At 30.6% G+C, this 19,326-nt stretch overlaps 1 protein-coding gene across 2 annotated transcripts in view; it reads left to right on the top strand.

Annotated features, from left to right (window-relative positions):
• Positions 1–19,326, top strand: part of ABCG2_1 (ATP-binding cassette sub- G member 2) — a 41,856-nt gene that overhangs the window by 17,417 nt on the left and 5,113 nt on the right. For both annotated transcript variants that reach the window (XM_051213087.1, XM_051213086.1), the window contains 8 exons: positions 3,295–3,887; positions 8,325–8,384; positions 10,048–10,162; positions 10,754–10,906; positions 13,320–13,477; positions 14,570–14,724; positions 15,969–16,058; positions 18,187–18,283. In XM_051213087.1, the coding sequence (XP_051069023.1) occupies positions 3,394–3,887; positions 8,325–8,384; positions 10,048–10,162; positions 10,754–10,906; positions 13,320–13,477; positions 14,570–14,724; positions 15,969–16,058; positions 18,187–18,283 (1,322 nt within the window). In that variant the 5' untranslated portion in view covers positions 3,295–3,393. The remainder of the gene's footprint in view (positions 1–3,294; positions 3,888–8,324; positions 8,385–10,047; positions 10,163–10,753; positions 10,907–13,319; positions 13,478–14,569; positions 14,725–15,968; positions 16,059–18,186; positions 18,284–19,326) is intronic.

Here is a 19,326-nt window from a genome sequence, read left to right as displayed (position 1 = left end):
GCACTTACTTGAAAAATTAAATACACACCTCTAATTATTTATTAATTATTGTCAATTACTACCAATTCAATACTTTGAAATTTATGTACTGACCTAATGATTATAATAGTAGATATTTTATCGTATATTTCAATGTCGTTTTGATCAATATTTAAATTAGTATTTGATACATAAATGAATCTTTCCCTACAAAAAAGTTTTAAATTAACTCACTACGGACCAGATATTTCGGTATTAACATTACTCTAACTATGAAGGGTAATAATAATAATACCCAGTTAGCGGTGTTTGAAAAAGGGAATCAGTCATTAAAAGTCGGAGGTCTTAACCATCAAGCCATCTCTCCGCTTTTGTAAGCCTTGTATTTGTCTAGGCCTTGTATTATTTTTATGAATCAAGCCATATTACTTTCCAATAGTTATTTTTAGAAAAATAATAGGATGACCAATTTGTTTTATAGTTATAAATGTTAAGTGATATTTAAATATAATATGTTTTGTGCATGAATTATTTAAGAAATGTAATTACATAGAATAATAAATCCAACCGGTAATTATGACGGTAGGAAACCAGTTGTGTGTTAAATGAAGATTTGAACAGTGCATATGTAAATTATGAAAATCATGCATTAAATACATCATTTGCATATCTTTCTTGATTTTTCCTCTAAATACTCCACCATTTTTTCAATCTTGTTATTATTCCGAATGCTCTCTGTTTTCCTTCCTCTTTTTATTTCAATCGCCTGCTGGTATGGATTCCTATTCTTGCTAGATACTACTTATATCTGTCCAGACAAGTAGCGAACACCACAATAGTGCAATAAGTGATGAAATAAGTAACAAAAAACAGAAAACAATCAAACTGAGTAATTTATTAGAAGATATAGTTTACTAGATCATGTAGAGCTATCAAACTTTCATCAAAGAACACAAGAGTTAATATAAGGGTTAATATAAAAGTTTTATTTCATGCTAAACAAAAAAGTAGTGTAATCATTACTTCATAACTAAACTCATTGCTTTATTATAGGCAGAGATGGATGGTGGCTAGCAATGGAATCCAGGACACGTGTTTCGTCCTATTGGAAACTTGTTGGATTGAATTTTTTGTTGTCTTTGGTAATGGTGAAATTTCTACTCTCGTAGATATTAAATTACTAATAAAACCATTATTATTACGACTATCCTAATAATCATATAAACTAAGGAAGACAATAAAACAGAAATTCGGATTATATTTATGATGAGTGAGAATTAAATAAGTATTGATTTCTATTTTGGAAAATCTCGAAGCATTTCTTTCCAGAATGCGCTCTACAATATCACATGGCTTTTCTGTAAACAAGAATTAAGCATATCTTTTGTAATATATTACATGGTATGTATAAAAATATTTAAATGTCCTTAATTAGGAAATTTTTCTAGTTCTTATGACTACAATTTACATATAATTTTAAAAATATGGGAAATAAAACATAATATAATCTTATTAAACATAATATATAAATATACAAATGAAGTTCCAAAATATTTCCTTCCAGTTAGTTCCTTATCATAATTCAGTACTAATGCATAATTTCAATAGTTGAGATCACGAGTCAATTGTAGCTAAACCACCAAGGATAGCCTGTAAGCACTGGACGGCCATTTCGTCCTAGTACGGGACTCCTCAGCAGTGCGCATTCACGACCCCGCCCCGCGGGGTTCGAACCCAGGACCTATCAGTCTCGCTCCAGGCGCTTAACCACTGATCTGACCGGCCTTCACTGGTGTTAATGTCTAACTTCAACTGATCCACGTAATTGAGCGAAACACCCACTATTGTCATCAGTCAGTTACTATAACACAACTGACGCGGTTGAACTTCACTGGTCAGTGATTCTCACTAGAAATCCAGGATATACCTCTGGAATTAAGTCACTAGTAAGCTTATGTTGATTAATGTCAGAAAGGGTTTTGTGGAGATTGCAGTAATTTCAATAGTTGAGATCATCAGTCGACTGAAGCTATTGCATAAGTTTTAAATTTGATTAGAGAATCAATATAAATGAAAATTTGATTTTTAATTTAACTAACTGAAAAAACTGACTAAATTTTGTATCCTGTCTCTTAATAACTAATGGTTATTATTATAGATATTACTGCTGATTAAATCATAATTATTTTAATGATATTAATATGATATTTTGTTTTAAAACTTATATACTTAATCCAGAGCAGTAATAGGTAGCTAATTGTAAGGAACTATTTCTTTCCATACGATATTGAGTTCAATAACATATTTATTTGTATGCTGTAACCGAATGGTTAATATTCCTAACGTCGGTCAATTCACAAATGAAGCGTAATGATCATAAAGTCGCATTAGTAAAAATCTAGCTTATTCTAAATATAAACAAAATCTACTAGTCATTAGTTTCAGGAGGGAACTAAAAAAATCCATCTGGAAACTAATTATTAACTATGTGTTTACGGATGCCTAGGTACGGACATCTTCGACATGTCATGTTTGGTGATGTAGGAGTAGGTTGGAGGAAATCTAGATACAACCAAATAGAAAAGTGGGATTATTCTATGAAATCATCGCCTGTTGATTTGGGCTGTGTTCGTACATGCAGACAACATGGTTGAGATCCTCTCGATTATCTCAATTAACAGAGATGTTGGATGACATGACTTAGAATCGGTTGCATTAGCCCAGATACATTCACTCTTTATCTTGAAATATTCGTAAGTTTTAATCCTCGGATCTACGTTGTTTGCGATTCATTAATTCTACAAAATATTCACTTTCTTTCTAAATGACAAGCAGTTTCAGCAATTATTCGGTCCTTGAATTACGTAATCAACTCTAATACTTGCTGATTTGATTTAAAGGACATTGATTATATCTAATTTTGTCATAATTACAATTTTTTGAAGAATCAGTTATAATTTCCAAGGTATGATTTACATTCTCCTAAGTATAAACCTACCAAGTTCCATACCAATTTAGGTAGAAATTATACATTCATATTAAAACTACAGAATGAAATACAACAATAAGTTCATTTCAGTCTGGTTTTCAATAATTGCGCGAATAATAGTACTTCATACTCTTTACAAATTTTACCTCGAAATAAATTAAAAACTATGGATACCAAGCTAAATATGTTTGATAAAATGTAATCGCACCTCTATGACATTTAAGCAAGAAACCGTGTTGAAAAGGTATATTTGATCTGAAACCTGAATTTAAAACAATATTTCTTTTGAAATGAGATTTTTATTCTGAGTTCTATATTTATTTCAGCATCACAACTGTCTAAAACAGCTAATAAACTCAAATAGTCCACAGCCATTTGATAGTAGCCAAATCACATCTCCTGAAGATACTCAATTTAGTACATCAATGCCAACACACTCTTCAAACATGTCCGATTTTCCAGACAGTAAACTATTTCACAATCATACAATTGATCACACAGATCTACCGGTTACAACAGATGGATCTTTTGAAGCATTTAAAATATTGAACGATCCTCTAGATCATAATTACACTCAAACTGAAGATCATATGCAATATCGTTCATTACATGATACAATACAAGATGGGAAATTTCCATATACAAAAATGAATTCACGAACAATCTCTGAAAATACATCCAATAATAGTATTCAACCTACAAATATTGAAAAAAGTTACAACCAAGTCAAAAGTACAATGAGTAAAAAACAAACATTAACAAATTTTGATGAATATCCACCAACACCCGTTAGTTCATTCAGTCAACGAGAAAAAATAAGTGGTGCTAAACTTTCTTTTCATCATATTTCTTATGAAGTAAAAATTCAAAAGACACTCTGTAGTAAACCAGTGATAAAAACAATACTTGATGATGTAAGGTGAGATGAAAAAAAATGTTAAAATAAAATTTTACAGTTTACCTTTCGTATATTATTTTTCTTACAGTTTCTTATACTTTATTATAGTTTGCTGTAATTTAAAGCTGTTTTTAAACAGAAGTTGGATGGCAAGGATGATTGGTGGCTAGCAGTGGGATCCAGCACGCGCGTTTCGTCCTATTTGGGACTCGTCAGCTGGGTGTACTTGCATCGCAGAATAAATGTTCACTCCGAATAGTAGATTTACGATTTAAAACATGTGAAGTTATGCTCTTGAGTAATATCCATTTGATATGTGATGCAACATCATCAATATTAATGAAGAAATTTAGTATATTGTTTTTATATACTTAAATTAAGATTGAGAAAGTCTTGTAATTATGCCCACATTGAATAAAAAAGGCTACTACACAAATGACTAACGAATAGTACTATTTAGAGTGTGCTCTCGTCTGTTAACTATTCTGTTAAGCAAAGATAAGAAATGTGGATTGTTGACTTTAATTAGTGATCCAAATTAGAAACAACGATATGATCCTGAAACCAATCATGTAAAACTTGTGTTATAACGAAACGAATATCCAAAAAGTCTAAATTTTCGGAATTATTTTTCGGAGTATTTTTATTCATATCTTTATTGTATAAACAGTAGATAACTGTGTGATTGCATTTCGATATACCTCTTATTGTAATCTTTCAGTAAACCTATTAACTGTTGCTATATGTTTCACTTTCCCTTAGTTGTCAACTAATGATGAACTGTTCCTGCCAATCTCTACCACATGGAATGTCATTGTGTTAAAACAATGGTTTCTTGTTTTTTGTGCTGTGGTCGGTCATTTTAAGTACATTAGTTATGAGTGAGAATAAATCTAATTCCTGTCTGTGTCTTCAGATTGACTACTGGAAAAAAAAGGATCTTGAGGGTCAATGAACGTTAAGATCTAGGCCGTTGTTTATTGATCAGCGTGTCAGTTGGCAAATAGGTCGGCGATCCTACTGGGATACAGGTGAACTAGTTGGTAATGGGAATCCTGATTGAGCGGTATAATGCATGATATCGATCAGCGTCCTCGAGCCACAACAAACTATGGATAACAAGAAATAAAAATATGCAATTTAAAAGCTCGAATCAAAAGCCACATCTTATGCGAATCCAGAAGTTGTCGATGGCGAATTCCGTCTTTAATGAGTATAAAACGAATCTCCTGATCTAACTGTCATTTACTTATTTTTCAAGTGAAATTAATTGAAGAAAATTAAATTTCTGATATACAGGGCACTTTTTAACTGGTTTCACTGTTTTCGCAAATTTGCATGTCATTACTAACCTTATTAAATATAACTTAGCGAACAAAATGTAATTTGAGAGAGTTCGAGTAAAATTGTAGTAAAGTTGTGACAATAGGTCCCATCAATAATCTCTAGCACTACTTATATCGAATTCAATCATAGGAGATGTTTTAGCGCAAACCATGACATATAAGACGATAGTTAAAAACAGTTATAACGGAACGGATATTGTAGAAGTAGGAAATGGTTTTCTGAATTATTATTAATCATAATTTTGTTGTATGATTATCAAGTGTTTAGATTACTTTGTCTATATATTCCGCTTATCATAAGCTTTCAGTTGACCCACAAACTATTATCATACGATTGACTACTTGTGGTCTGTTGCTCAGTCTCTCCTACTCACAGACAATTTTAACTGGTTTATGCACGATTGTTGCTTTTCATTTTATGTTATGGTCCGGTCCGGTTTGTCTGTATGTAAACCATGTCCGTTCGAGATATGAACTTAATAGAGGTTGGTTTCTATTTATGGACTCAAGTTAGGTTCTAGAGAGTAGCTAAATAACAGACCAAATTAAGATTAGGATTCTGATTGATGACTTGGCACATAATATTGGTCAGCGGGCCTTAAAAAATTACACAAACGTAGTAATATATTTTGTTTCCTTTTGTTTTTTGTTTCAAAGCCATTTGAAAGCAATAGGGATCTTCTAAGATAAACGGAATTAGATTCAGTTAATTTCTACAATCCTCAATTACTTTTTTCGAAAGTTTGATTTTCTTTAAGCAAACACAAACACCGAGATTGTTTGGAATCTTGGGACTGCGTACATGTTACACACTATAATATAACACGACATTTTTATCTTCAAAATGTGGCCCACTTTACTGATGGTGGTTTCAGTTGATATTGGTATCATATACTTAACTTTATATTTAATACCGATATCTTTGCCATAGTATATATGGGGATAGTAAGCTGTCAACTAGTCATCACAAAAATCTGTATTCCTTTTTATTATCCCTTGCAAGTACTTGCGTTTCAAGCAGATTTCCATTGAAGATAACTGCATACACTTACTATCACTGTCTAGGAGTGTTTATGAGGTGCAGCTTATTTTTAAGTGATAAGTATTGAAACACAGTTCTATAGATACTTCTGATATGAAATTGACTTGGTTCCAACTTACAAATTAGTGCTATATAACAGTTAAATTTATGTCTAATATACGTAAGAAATTACTCAAAAACACTTAAAAATCCCAGTGACTATTTCAGTTCTGGTGGATTCATTTCCATGATAGACTTCGTAAAGATTCACGTGTTTCATTTGTCAATTACTGATCTGGTTTATTCGTTGCACTTATATATTATATATTATTCAATCAATATTTGACTTTACAGCCTAGCCAATATTGCTATTTTCTAATGGATAGTTAATCGGTTGATGGAAGTAGAGAATTTTCAAAAACGTGTGGAGTACAAACAGCTAGATTATAAGTATACCAAATAATACCATGACCTATTTTAATTGTTAAATTTAAGGACAATGACTAAAAACAATAAACTAGCAAATGAGTGATATGTAACAGAATAAAATGATAAAAATGTAATAGAAGTAAGTGTATATTAATATAGTGATCAAGGAAAATGTAAAGTTAAGAATAGGATTATATGGCAGTTATAAATAATAATACGGGTACATAAAAGTCACCCAAACGACAAGACTGATGTTAAATTACTGAGGGAGCAAGAATTATTGATTAGAAGAAGTTATTAGAAGAAATATTTGAACAAAATAGAAGGTATTCATTTTATTTCGTTTGGTTCTCATCAACTGCTTACAACCGGTGGTATCTAAAAATCATAACTACAAAATGAGTTTAAATTACTTGTATAGCAGATCTTAGTTAGAAGTTATTTAGAAAACATATCAGTAAAGCATATCGAGTGTGTAAGTTTAATAGACTGAACAAAATATTGTAAATAAATAGCTTATGTAAAAGAACATTCTACAACAGTGATAGTGACGAAGGTTTAAAGAGTTAGAAACAAGTGGTTACATAATGCATATACGCTGGTAAGAAGTAGGAATAAATTGAGTAAAGCTCAATTAATCAAAATAAGATTACTAAACCAGAAGACAGTCGAAATAAGAGAACTTAATGATGTAATTAACTGAAAGAAAGAGATGGACAAAATTTTATGATGTAATGAAGGAATATTTGTCACCGAGTCAAAGAAGGATTAACAACGATCTCCTTTTTAACACATAAATCAGGTTTCTGACGCTTGATAGAAACGGCTTCATTAACTTAAGTAGACCGGAATTTAACTATTTTATAATCACCTTGAAAGATTGCAAGATATCGACCTGATGTCCAATATCTATGAGATGTTCAGTAATTATATTATTCGCTTAATACTGCAGTTTTCTCCTCTAATTGATGTTTATCACCTTCTAAATTGAAATATTTTGCTAGGTAAGTTGACTGAAGTGACTGGGTGGTCTGCCTATCAAGCGACCAGTCGAAAATTACATGAACTCGTACCGAATCGCTACCACACGCTTTCAAGATGTGGTGATAGTTTATGAATCCATCTATTGTTAAACTTCATAGGTTCAAGAGGTGTAGACTTCTTCTTGGGGACAGGCACAATAATTGTAATATATGTTTGAACACTTTAGGTGTTGTGACTTTACACCATTCTCTATGTCAATGATGTATTTATTCATTATTTAATATTAAATCTGAAAATTCAATGCTATTTGATATTTTCATATTTTGAATTCATTTGTTTCTTTTGAAAATTATGTTCTATTGAATTCTGATCACCACTGGTATTATCGTTTCGACTACTTTTATTTTTATCTTGTTGATTTTCTCTCTCGTTATTTGAATATGGAATGCCGCAAACTGTGCTGATGCATAAATGTGTCAGTCTTACATTGACTGTGATAAACTAGCGGCCAGGTTGTCAGACAGTTGCTGATGAACACTGGAAATAATCTTTATTTATCAACACCAGAACCTTTGCCTGAGCGAAAGTTGTCTAGTATTTCATATAAATGTTAATCTTCTACAACAATAGGATATTTCTTAGTATATATGGGGTTTGTTTTATTTTGTTTTCTTTTAGTGGAATTCTTCGACCCGGAATGAATGCCCTTATGGGACCAACTGGAAGTGGAAAATCTTCGTAAGTGTACAGAAAAGCTAATGAGATCACATAAGAATTTTCTTGTTTGCTTTTTTTCAATGGTTACTTAGTGAGAAAAAGATATTTAGTTAATATCTTATATTTTTATTATAACTATCTTTCGTAACACCTTATGATTAATAATTAAACCACATGAATAGAAATAACCAAAAACTAAAAACATCCTCGAAAAAAGTGAATTCTCTAGTGTAAGACTAGTTCTACTAAACAAAACACTATGTTCGGTAACACAAACAAAAGTAGATAAATACCTGTCATGTGTTCCGTTCAACTGCTTATGTCAATTTAAATGAAAATGAATGTACATTTGAAAATTAGAAAGTTGAACCTCTACTCTTTTTACTGAAAGTATTCCCAAGAATTTACACGTTTGAGGACAAAACAGCCATCGTAGTTTGTTAGCTTGTTATTTAGTAGTAGTTGACACCGTGAACTCATTCACAGTGATCAATAAATAATACGATTCTATCTTATTAAGATTTGCGGAAGCTTTAACGTTTCGATGGCTTAAGCCTGATCTTTGTGCATAAAAAGTGTCGATGATTAACCTTCAACTGACTTGATAACGGAAGCACACTAGACATTTTCATTCTTCATTTTTAATTTTCTAACTAACTATAATGATAATCTAGTGTGTTAAGCTCACACGATCTCTTTTTATTTCTATACCTTCTTAGACAAATTCCGTTATATTACGTAATAATAGTACTGTCCTAAATATTCTAGAACAATCACCATAGCTAATTATCAGAAACCTATTGGGGAAAATTAATTGCGAACTTCTATATTACAAATAACTTATTCGTTTTTGACAATTCATTCTTCAAATTGAACATTATGTTCATAGTGTATTAAGAAGACGATTATCAGAACTATGTAGTATATTAGCGCAATACATTTCGAACAATCTGATCACACATATACTTGTTAAGAACATTTATATATAAAAATAAAGGGTTAACTAGACTAGAAATGGGGGGAGGCAAAAGGAGACTTAAGAGAATATGCGTAAATTCTAGAATTGACCAAATTTAAAGCTCTACGTTCACCTAGTTGCATCATAATAATGATGAATTGGAAATTAGATGTTACACACTTATTAAAGTTTAACAAAATGGTTTTCAAAATTTATCTTCCATACGAAAAAATAAATTTTATATCCATACTTCATGTGAATCAAACGGAAATCTGGAAATATTATTCTCTGAAATGAGAAAGTTTTAAGTATGTTTTGTGAAGTCAAGTAAATTCAGGTAACCAATTTAACATTAATCACATTTGGTCACCAACTAACTGGATTATCAAAAAGATTTTGAAAAAGTTAGTTGTAAATTTATAGCTCAAAGTGTCTCTGTTATGTATTAGATATATCAATTTGATTTCATTATTCCAAAGACGTTGAGTGGTGCGAACACTCGAAAGAACATAACGGAGCTACCTAGTGTACTATTGATTCATTGTAAACACAATTTTCGGAATGATAAATTCCCTAGAATCCTAAACTAATTTTGATATATTTTACGTTTAAAGTAATAAACTACTAACCAATCGGAGAAAAAGTTTTATCGCCTTCTTATATTTTTGGTCAATTTTTTAAAATATCTCTTTGCAATAATTTATAATCTTTGTTTAATTATTTAAGGCTTCTAGATGTATTAGCTGGTCGTAAAGATCCGAGATTTCTTTCTGGAAAAGTTTTAATTGACGGTAGACCTCAACCGAAAAACTTCAAGTGTATTTCCGGTTATGTTGTCCAGGTAAATAATTTATACAACTGCATATTTCAAAGAACCACTTCTTTATCATATCTTTTCATTCAACTAGTGTAGTTGTTCAGAGGCTACAACTATTGTATATTGTTATACTAAGACTTTAAACAACCAAGAAAATCAATGTCAATCCACATGATGGGTTTTTCTCTTATGGAATATACATAATCAAAAGGGATTTTTGTAACGGCCATAATTGTTTAACAGGAACTTCAGTTCATGGCATTCAGTAACTGGATATTTATCAACAAATTTTACGTAAAACATTACGAAATTAAAAACACCTTTGATATGATCATTTTGTTGTCACAGAAGTATTTATTTTTTCTTGAAGCATGTGATAAATAATGAAGTTAATAGCTATGTATTATTAACCTGACAATTAATATATATATATATATATATATATATATATATATATATATATATATATATATATATATACAACTAAGAGGATGGCTTATCGGCATCTAACTCCAGTCTGTAACATCATACGAATTATATAGATACTTTCTATTATTGTTTATACTAAGATCGTTTTGTATTTTACAGTTATACTTGATTTTGTACAATTTGTAGGATGATATTGTAATGGGAACCTTAACAGTAAGAGAGAATTTAAGTTTTTCAGCAGCCCTACGAATGACTATGCATTGTACAACAGAAGAAAGAAATCAAAAGGTCAACGATATCATTGACGAGTTGGGTTTAAATGCTGTAGCGGATAGTAAGGTAAGGAAATGTTTATAACATTACCTAAACATTTCATGCATCTGTAGGAACAGATGTAAAATTGAAAATGTGCTCATAAAATCACCTTTATTGTGAACTAGCTAGCAAAAAATCACTATTGATAACAATATATTACAGCTTATGTAGAATATGTATTCTGAATAGACTCAAATAAGTTTCCTTATTAGTATGTGTCTGTGAAGATTGTTGAATTTTCTACTTTGCATACCAAACTTATCCTATTCACATAATCATTGAAAACCAGGAGGCACTGAAAAGCTGTTTCATTTTAACATGGGACTCTTCTGTAGTGTTCCTATGGTGATCAAACTCAAGACTTTTAGGTCTTTCAGTGAGCGCCTAATGTTTAGACCAATGAGCCGGTATCCAGTGGTTTATAAGTTTAATTTTATTTTCATGTCAGATAACACATAACCAGCTTTTGTGATCCGCAAATATCAATTACCATGGTTAAAATAACTATTAATGTTTATGCTTTTAAAAGGACTACTGAGAAATTAATAATTACATGAAATGATTTCTATTCTAATATACATAATGTTGTTTCCAAATAAATGAACATATATATTCTGTTTTCCAAATAATTGTTATTATCTGTCATTTCTAAACATTGACATAAATACATTTGGTTTTATTCAAATCTTCATTTAAAAACAAGAAGCTCGAGATAGATATTTTAGAGTTAATAACAAAAAGAGAACTATTAAAATAATAGAAATACAGGTCTATTCATGTTTTTCATTATAATTCTGAACTCAACTTACTCTGTATACGTATTGATATATGTTACCTTTTTGTCATCATGAAAAAAAACACAGCAGTAATTTGACTTCGGTCAAGTTTTCACTCTTTTTGTTGTTGTTGATAGCACAAGTAAAAATAAAGCCTGAGAGTTAGGTATTATTTTCATTGATGAATAAATGACTTACAAAAAATCTTTCAAGTGTTAATGCTTCAGAAGTCTTCTTCTCACGTTAATTTTTATGCTTATTATCTTTTATATATATTTAAGTGATTTAAAAAAACAATGATGTTAACAGATTAAAGTGAATTGATTTATTTTACAGATTGTCTTCAGCTATCTATGACCTAAAAATAATAGTATTATTTATTTAGAAATACTTAATGTTATATTTGAAGAGATTATGAGTTCACCTAATCTGATAACGGAATGAAGACTCTGTGACACAACAACAAATAAGCTAGCTATTACAATGTATTCCAGCCCAGTTAACTAGAAAGAAAAGTTCAAGTTCGGAAGAGGGAAATATATTCCGCAAGCAGCTAGAAACACGAAAAAAGAACCCAACAAGTCTAGTCAAAAATACACTCATTTAAATATTGATTCATACAACGATTTTTGATTACTAATCAGAATAAAATCACATCTATGAATAATACGAATTATATACTGAGTATAGTTCATGTTAATACAAGAGTATCGTATGTTATACAGAATAAAAAGGTTATAGGGGAAAACAAAACCGAATACTATACTGAGTAATCATCACATTGAATTAAAGCGGAATTAATGTTGAACCAAAAATCATAATGAGTAAATCAACCTAATTTTGACTTTTCATCCCATCATATCACTTAAAATACTCTATAACATGATATCAGTAAAAGTTATCATCAGTGAAACAAAAAAAGAATTCCTTGTTGAAACAATCAAAAGTAGACAAATACTTACCTTACATAAATTTCAGTTGTGTTTGCCAATTAACATGTACGTATAGAAGAGCATTTATTAAAGTATTAGAAAGAAGAGCTGATGTTTACATCTTTATTATATTGATTCAAGATATACTCATCATCAAGATCCTAAAAGAATTACTTGAAATGTAAGCTACTGCTAAACAAAAATTTCTGTAAACCAACCATCAATTCATGAAATTACAACTGAAATATTAAACTCAATTCATGATCATCATACTACTCTTTTGATAAAGAACTTATAATTTGCAGTTTCTAGTAGAAGATTTACAATCTATTTATAGTATAACAAAATGTCATATTAAATAAAGTTAACAAATTATTGCTGTCATATCCTGCGTACCTCATAAAACGGTTATGTTTGTGTAGATTTATGAGACTCATTTGATGCTTACTACACAAACTTCATGAATCGTCTATCATCACTGTAATCCATATAACTTATAGGCATTTATTACATTAAAAACACTTACAGGGTGTAATATGTCTAGACTTTACTGTATTAATTTCTGTTATATTGAAGCTATTGCTTTTTAAAGTATCTATATACATACACTTAAATATGGAAAATGCATATTTTTTACATTAAAATCACCTTAGATTTCTCACTTCCTATAAAGTTAGGAATTTATCAGTTTATTTTAATTGTTCGTCTTCCTGTTGTTTTGCTGTTTAGGTTGGGACTGAATTAGTTCGTGGAGTATCAGGTGGTGAACGTAAAAGAACTAGTATTGGAATGGAACTTATTACAGAGCCACCAGTACTGTTTTTAGATGAACCAACTACGGGGTTAGATGCATATATGGCAGGCCAAGTCGTAAAAACACTTAAAGCGTAAGAAACAGAACAATTTACTTGATGATTTTATTTTATTTTCCGTCTGAGTAAAGTGAGTTACTCTAATTTTACCTATATGTAACCGCACTGTAAGTTATTCATAATTACTAACATATGGACTCTTAGTAGATCTGTTAATATGATATCCCCTAACAAGAGCAGCTGAAAATCAAAGGAAGTGGTTAATTAGGACAAGTCATTCTTTAGTTTCAATGTCACTACCAAATACCAATGTTAAAAAGTACAATTACCAATTTTTTCTTTACAACTTGTTTTGTACATACATGTACATGTTAAGCCCATATAACTTATTCTAGCTTCTGGACAGGCCAATTTATCTATTCTTCTGAGTCACGTTTTGACCATGTTAACTACTCACTTATAAATCTTGACTGTTTTTATATGAGCGTATGTGTGTACACTTCCTGCCCTATCCATCAGGTCCGTAACCTATTTTTATCTGGCTATAAATATTGATTGACGTTTGATTAAATGGAGTTGGCTTACATGCCTTTTTTTATCGCACGTCATCTCGCTTCACTTTCTTCTTTTCGCTTCATTCGCTCTGTCCCTCTGCTTGCTTGTCCAGATCATTGAGTGTACACAATATATGTGTTCGAAAACCATTCTTGTATTTGGCTTACTTAATTCCGTTATTCACTAACGCGATTTAAGTCGATCATTATAAACGAGGATTAGAGGTATGTATATTTCAATAACAATCATTCATAAGATATTACTGGGGTCAAATTCAGGGCAACTAAATACACATCAAACAGAGTTGAGAAAAATCAACGTCGGTAGAATGCTACTAATGGAGTATTTAACAAAGCTACCAAATTCACGTATTTTTAATGTTTTTCATATATAAGGGATATAATATATTGAAATTTTAAAATAAGCATTCTACTTATGACATCTTCAAATAATTAGAGTTTCTTACGACGACCCACAGAGTTATATTACAATTTATAATCCATAAGAGTCAAATTTTTAAATCATTACTTAATATTCATGATTTTGAGATTCTATGTGGGTTTATTTTTGGTATTAAGTATCTCTCTTTACCTTAATATCTGTTTCCAACAGTTTGGCCAAGCGTGGTCGTACGATCATATTTTCTATACATCAACCTAAATATTCAATTTACAAATTATTTGATACGTTAACTTTAATCTATCGAGGTCAAATAATTTACCATGGATTGGCAAAAAAAGAACCAATACGTTATTTTGGTCGTTTGGGTACGTAACTGACTCCACATTTTCCATGATTATTTAATAATTTTGAGTCAGTTGAAGCTAGGCCACCATAGAAAACCTGAAAGTATTAGATGGTCGTTCCGTCCTATTGTGGGGCTCCTCAGCAGTGTGCATCCAAGGGAACGGCCATCCAGTGCTTCCAGGTTTTCCATGATGGTCTAGCTTCAATTGACTTACGATTTCAACTATTAAAATTATAATATCCAAAATATTCAAAATTATGAATCCGTTTTTTAAAAAATCTAGATCGTTTTGTCATTAGATACGTACAATACATTGCGTTTTACAAAACGTATATCACCAAGAATAGGAATTTTTGTGTTAGAAATAAGTCGAATGGTTTAAGTGTAAGAAGACCTAACTTTTCAACAAAAAATTGTTGAGTTTAAAACTGCGGAATTTTTGGAAATTCGTAAAGGGAAATTAAACATGTAGCTTATTTGTGATAGATCTACCATTAACTTTGACTAAAATTATCTTTAGACTCACTGGGAATTATTAACTTGCCGATCTGAAATACCAGTCGATATTTAGTTTACCCGAGTTTAAACAGTCTACAAATATATAGCCTAATTCTATTCCTATACATGTAGATCAAGATCAGATATAATATGATACTTGAATAACTAATATCCTATGCAATTACTTTCTGAAAACTTGAAATACAATCAACCAGAAAATTTAGTTTCTGGTAAAAAAGAATTAGTTTTGTTCCAACGGTTTGTAACGATCAATTATATTATCTGATAATTTTTGTTATGGATTAACATCAACTATAAAAGCTATAGTGAACCGCAAAGCAAAATAAATTATATAGACATATTATAGATAGGTTGACTTCTACTCAATCGCCCATAGATATTGTGTTTGCAGACACAGTTACGGCTTTCGAGTTCGATTCATTGAAGAGTAATAGGGGTACACTTCTGAAAAGTCCCAGGCTAAAATAAAACAAATAATAACACTAAATGAAAAAAACTGGCTTTGAAAGCACTTGATAATTAAATTTCTATTTTTACAAGTGAAGCTAATATCCAGTTAATTATTGAATGAAGTAGCTTGTAGGAAAGTGTTTAACTTCATTCTAATTCAGTAAGCACCAAATATTGTTAGCCCTTCATATTAACATCACCACTGAGAACAGTAGATGTGACTCTCAAACTGAAGTACACAGATTCATTGTTATGCGATTAAATTGATAAAGCCTTTTTATTTTATTGTTTCAGGTTATGTTTGTGAAAATCATAATAATCCGCCAGATTTTTTCATGGATGTTATACATGGTGAATGTTTGCGTCAACATGGAAATACGTCAGGTACTTTTGCATAGATTAAATATTAATAATATTTTAATCTGAATACAAAAGTCGATTAACGTTAATCTATTTACGCTAGACCTGAAGGTTCTGGGTTCGGTAGCCAGTGAGGTTGTGAACTCCCATGTCCGGGAAATTCCATGCTAGGATGAAACAACGGTCCAGTGCTCCTAGATATTCAGTGCATATCTAACTAAGGTCGGTTCTTAATTTCAATAACAATATTATTTATTCATTATCAACGTCACACTTTGTAGCAGTTGTAATAGTAGTGATAAATAACTGTTCGCCTGCTGAATACACTAGAATACAAGTAAAATGAAAGCATACATGAAATTTGTCTTAGTATTCCATCCAGAGAAAATGATTTATATATTACTGTTCAGCCTAACAGGTGATAATGACGAACTACCAGCTGAGCAAGATACTATACTCTCAGTGAATATAAACTATGAAGGAGAAATGCTTGGTAATCGATGAACATTAGAATATTTATTCCAAACTTAAAATTAGTTAGTCCTAACTAGATGGTCTACGATTCAAAATATAGCCTTGAAGTCACTTCATAGGTCGAAAAGACAATGAATTTTTCCTATGTAACTGTTAAAATAGTTTTAAAAGGCGTTGATAAATCCAAAGTTAACTGATTTCATAACTATTCGAGTGCAAGTATAATGAATTAATAATAAAAATAATAATAATAATGATTTTGATTAAGATCATGAATCGATTGATGTTGGGCCACCATTGAAAACCTGGAAGCACTGGATGGCCGTTTCGTCCTAGTATGGGACTCCTCAGAAGTGTGCATCCACGATCGCGCACGCGGATTCGAACACAGGAGTCCCACACTAGGACAAAACGGCTATCCAGTGCTTCCAGGTTTTCAATGCTGGTATAACATCAATCGATTCATGATTTTCGTATTCTGCCTTAAGCAGTATGCTGAACACTTAACTGAATATCTGTTGCGATTTTAGATTTCGAACATTCAATAGTTAACAGCATCTAACACTAGACTGTTATTTTAAGGATTGATCTACTGTTCCAAAATATCTTTTTAAGACGAAATATGCATATAGTTAAAAAGTAGAATTCAAAACTGAATCTTAAATAATGATCATTTGATTACTATTTGTGAAAATACCAGTCGATTCTCAATTTCAATTTTGTTATTGAAGATAGACAATTGAATGATTTTGCTACACAAGCCCAGTAGTTTAAAAAATAACTGAGATTTGAGCGTGATGGTTCACTTGGTATATGAAAGACAACTTGAATTAGTTCATGATCCTTGTATTTGTAACTAATGTTAAACATTATAAATTATCTTTAACCTTCCAAATATCATTATGTATCACCTTTAACTTGAATTTATTAGGATGTTTTCGAGAATATATAGATACATTTGACTTTGTCAACAGAACTTGTGTTACATATAGTATGCGAAGTATTATTATAGAAGTTGGTCAAGAATTTTGATTTTGGAATTTGACATTCAGTTAGAAAGTCACTTGTGATAAAAAAAACACTAAATCGTTCTTCTAAAATTTATTTGTAGAATGTATTTCCATGAATCAAAAGATAAGAAATGAGTTACAACAAAGTTTTACATCTTAGGTCTTACTTTTTTAAAGAAATATTGATTTTAGTAAGTGAAAATAATAGGATTCTAAACCAGTAGTTCAAAGGCAAAATATTTCCGCTAGATGATTCTTATTTATTTTACAGAACAGATGGTTTTTGGCTAGTTATAAAATTCAGGAAGCACGTCCCGTTATATTTGAGATTCATCAGCTGGACGTACCCGCAGGTGTGTTAACGCTCACATCAGGACTCAAAATCAGTAACTTCTGCTTCGGTCCTCTTATATGGCCTTACAAATTCATACGAACAGTCTGTGGGAAGATAAGAAATTTGTAAAGATTTCTGATTTTTTATTGGTCTTTTAATAGATATGTTTCAAATATATTGATATCTTTCAATGTACACCATATGATTCAAACATAATTGTTAGCATGACTTATAAAACTACTGACTGAATCCTGGATATTAATCGTATACGCTTTCTAATTGATTTGGATAAAGTGAAGAATTTCCATATTTTCTATTAAACTTATTATTCTAGATGTCCAAATTATGGATCATCATGATACTCAAGAAAGAATGCATTTAGTTGGACAACAACTTATCCAAGACTGGCAAACTTCTGAAATGGCTCAACAGTATGTATATTAATCTATAATTTAATAAACGTATTTCGTTATTCAATCAGTAAAAGTTAACAGAACATAGTCTTAGGAATTTGCTATTTTAATTCGATTTATGATATAGAAATGGTGTCAAAATGTGTAAAATGTTTTTTTGTCAACTAATATGCAAAATAAGTAAATAAAGAGATGTTTTTGTACGAAATTACTGTTGAAATCCAAAATAGTGACAATATTAACTTAATTTCGATTGACTTTGAAACTTTACACTTTCCTAAGATAAGACAGTTAAACATGATCTTTCAAGAATCTAGTCACCATACTTGATTGTATGGTAAGAACCAATCCATTGATAAGTAAAACGCCTTTCGTGTGATTAAATAAAAACAGGAAATTAATTATTGAAACTATTACAGAAAATATGAAAAAAACGTCATTTTTCCGTTTTCTAAGGAATAAAGTCTTTGAACTATCAAAACAGAACTGACACTGTATAACATACTTTTGAATTGATTGGTCATTGTTCTGTCAACCGTCCTTCGCTGAGAACCTTTAAACCTAGTTTACAGATGAACAAAGAAAAGTATTATTATTTAATAGTATGTACTGGGTATCTATTCATAATCTCCATATTTGTGGCCTATATAAATATAAGTCAACGTAACCCCGGGTCTTGAATAAACGGCTAAAATTCATAGTGGCATATTTATTCATCAAAAAAGGGACAAAGAACCAGCATGAAGAAAATAATTATTTGTTTTATTCATGTTAGGTAATTAGTAGTCGAATGTTGCCTTCTGTCTTTGATTAATAATTATTCTGTTTATCAAAATATTCTATAAAGAGAAATGAAAGGAACGAGTCATAGAATTCTATCCAAGAGATCAGTTAATTTGACAAGATGCTTCAGCCCATCTTGAAAATAAACAAAGTAACCAGTCACTGACTATTTATTTAATTAGGAAATATGTCGTTTGAATTGATTATTGAACCTATTCCTAATACACTTCACTAAAAGTTTTTTTATTGAAAAAGCTGTTTAGCTCTTGGTGTTTGAA

The sequence above is a fragment of the Schistosoma haematobium genome, chromosome 3, assembly GCF_000699445.3.
Source record: "Schistosoma haematobium chromosome 3, whole genome shotgun sequence".
Lineage (NCBI taxonomy): Eukaryota > Metazoa > Platyhelminthes > Trematoda > Strigeidida > Schistosomatidae > Schistosoma > Schistosoma haematobium.
The sequence above is the reverse complement of the archived record's forward strand: the minus strand, read 5'-3'. Positions and strand labels throughout refer to the sequence as shown.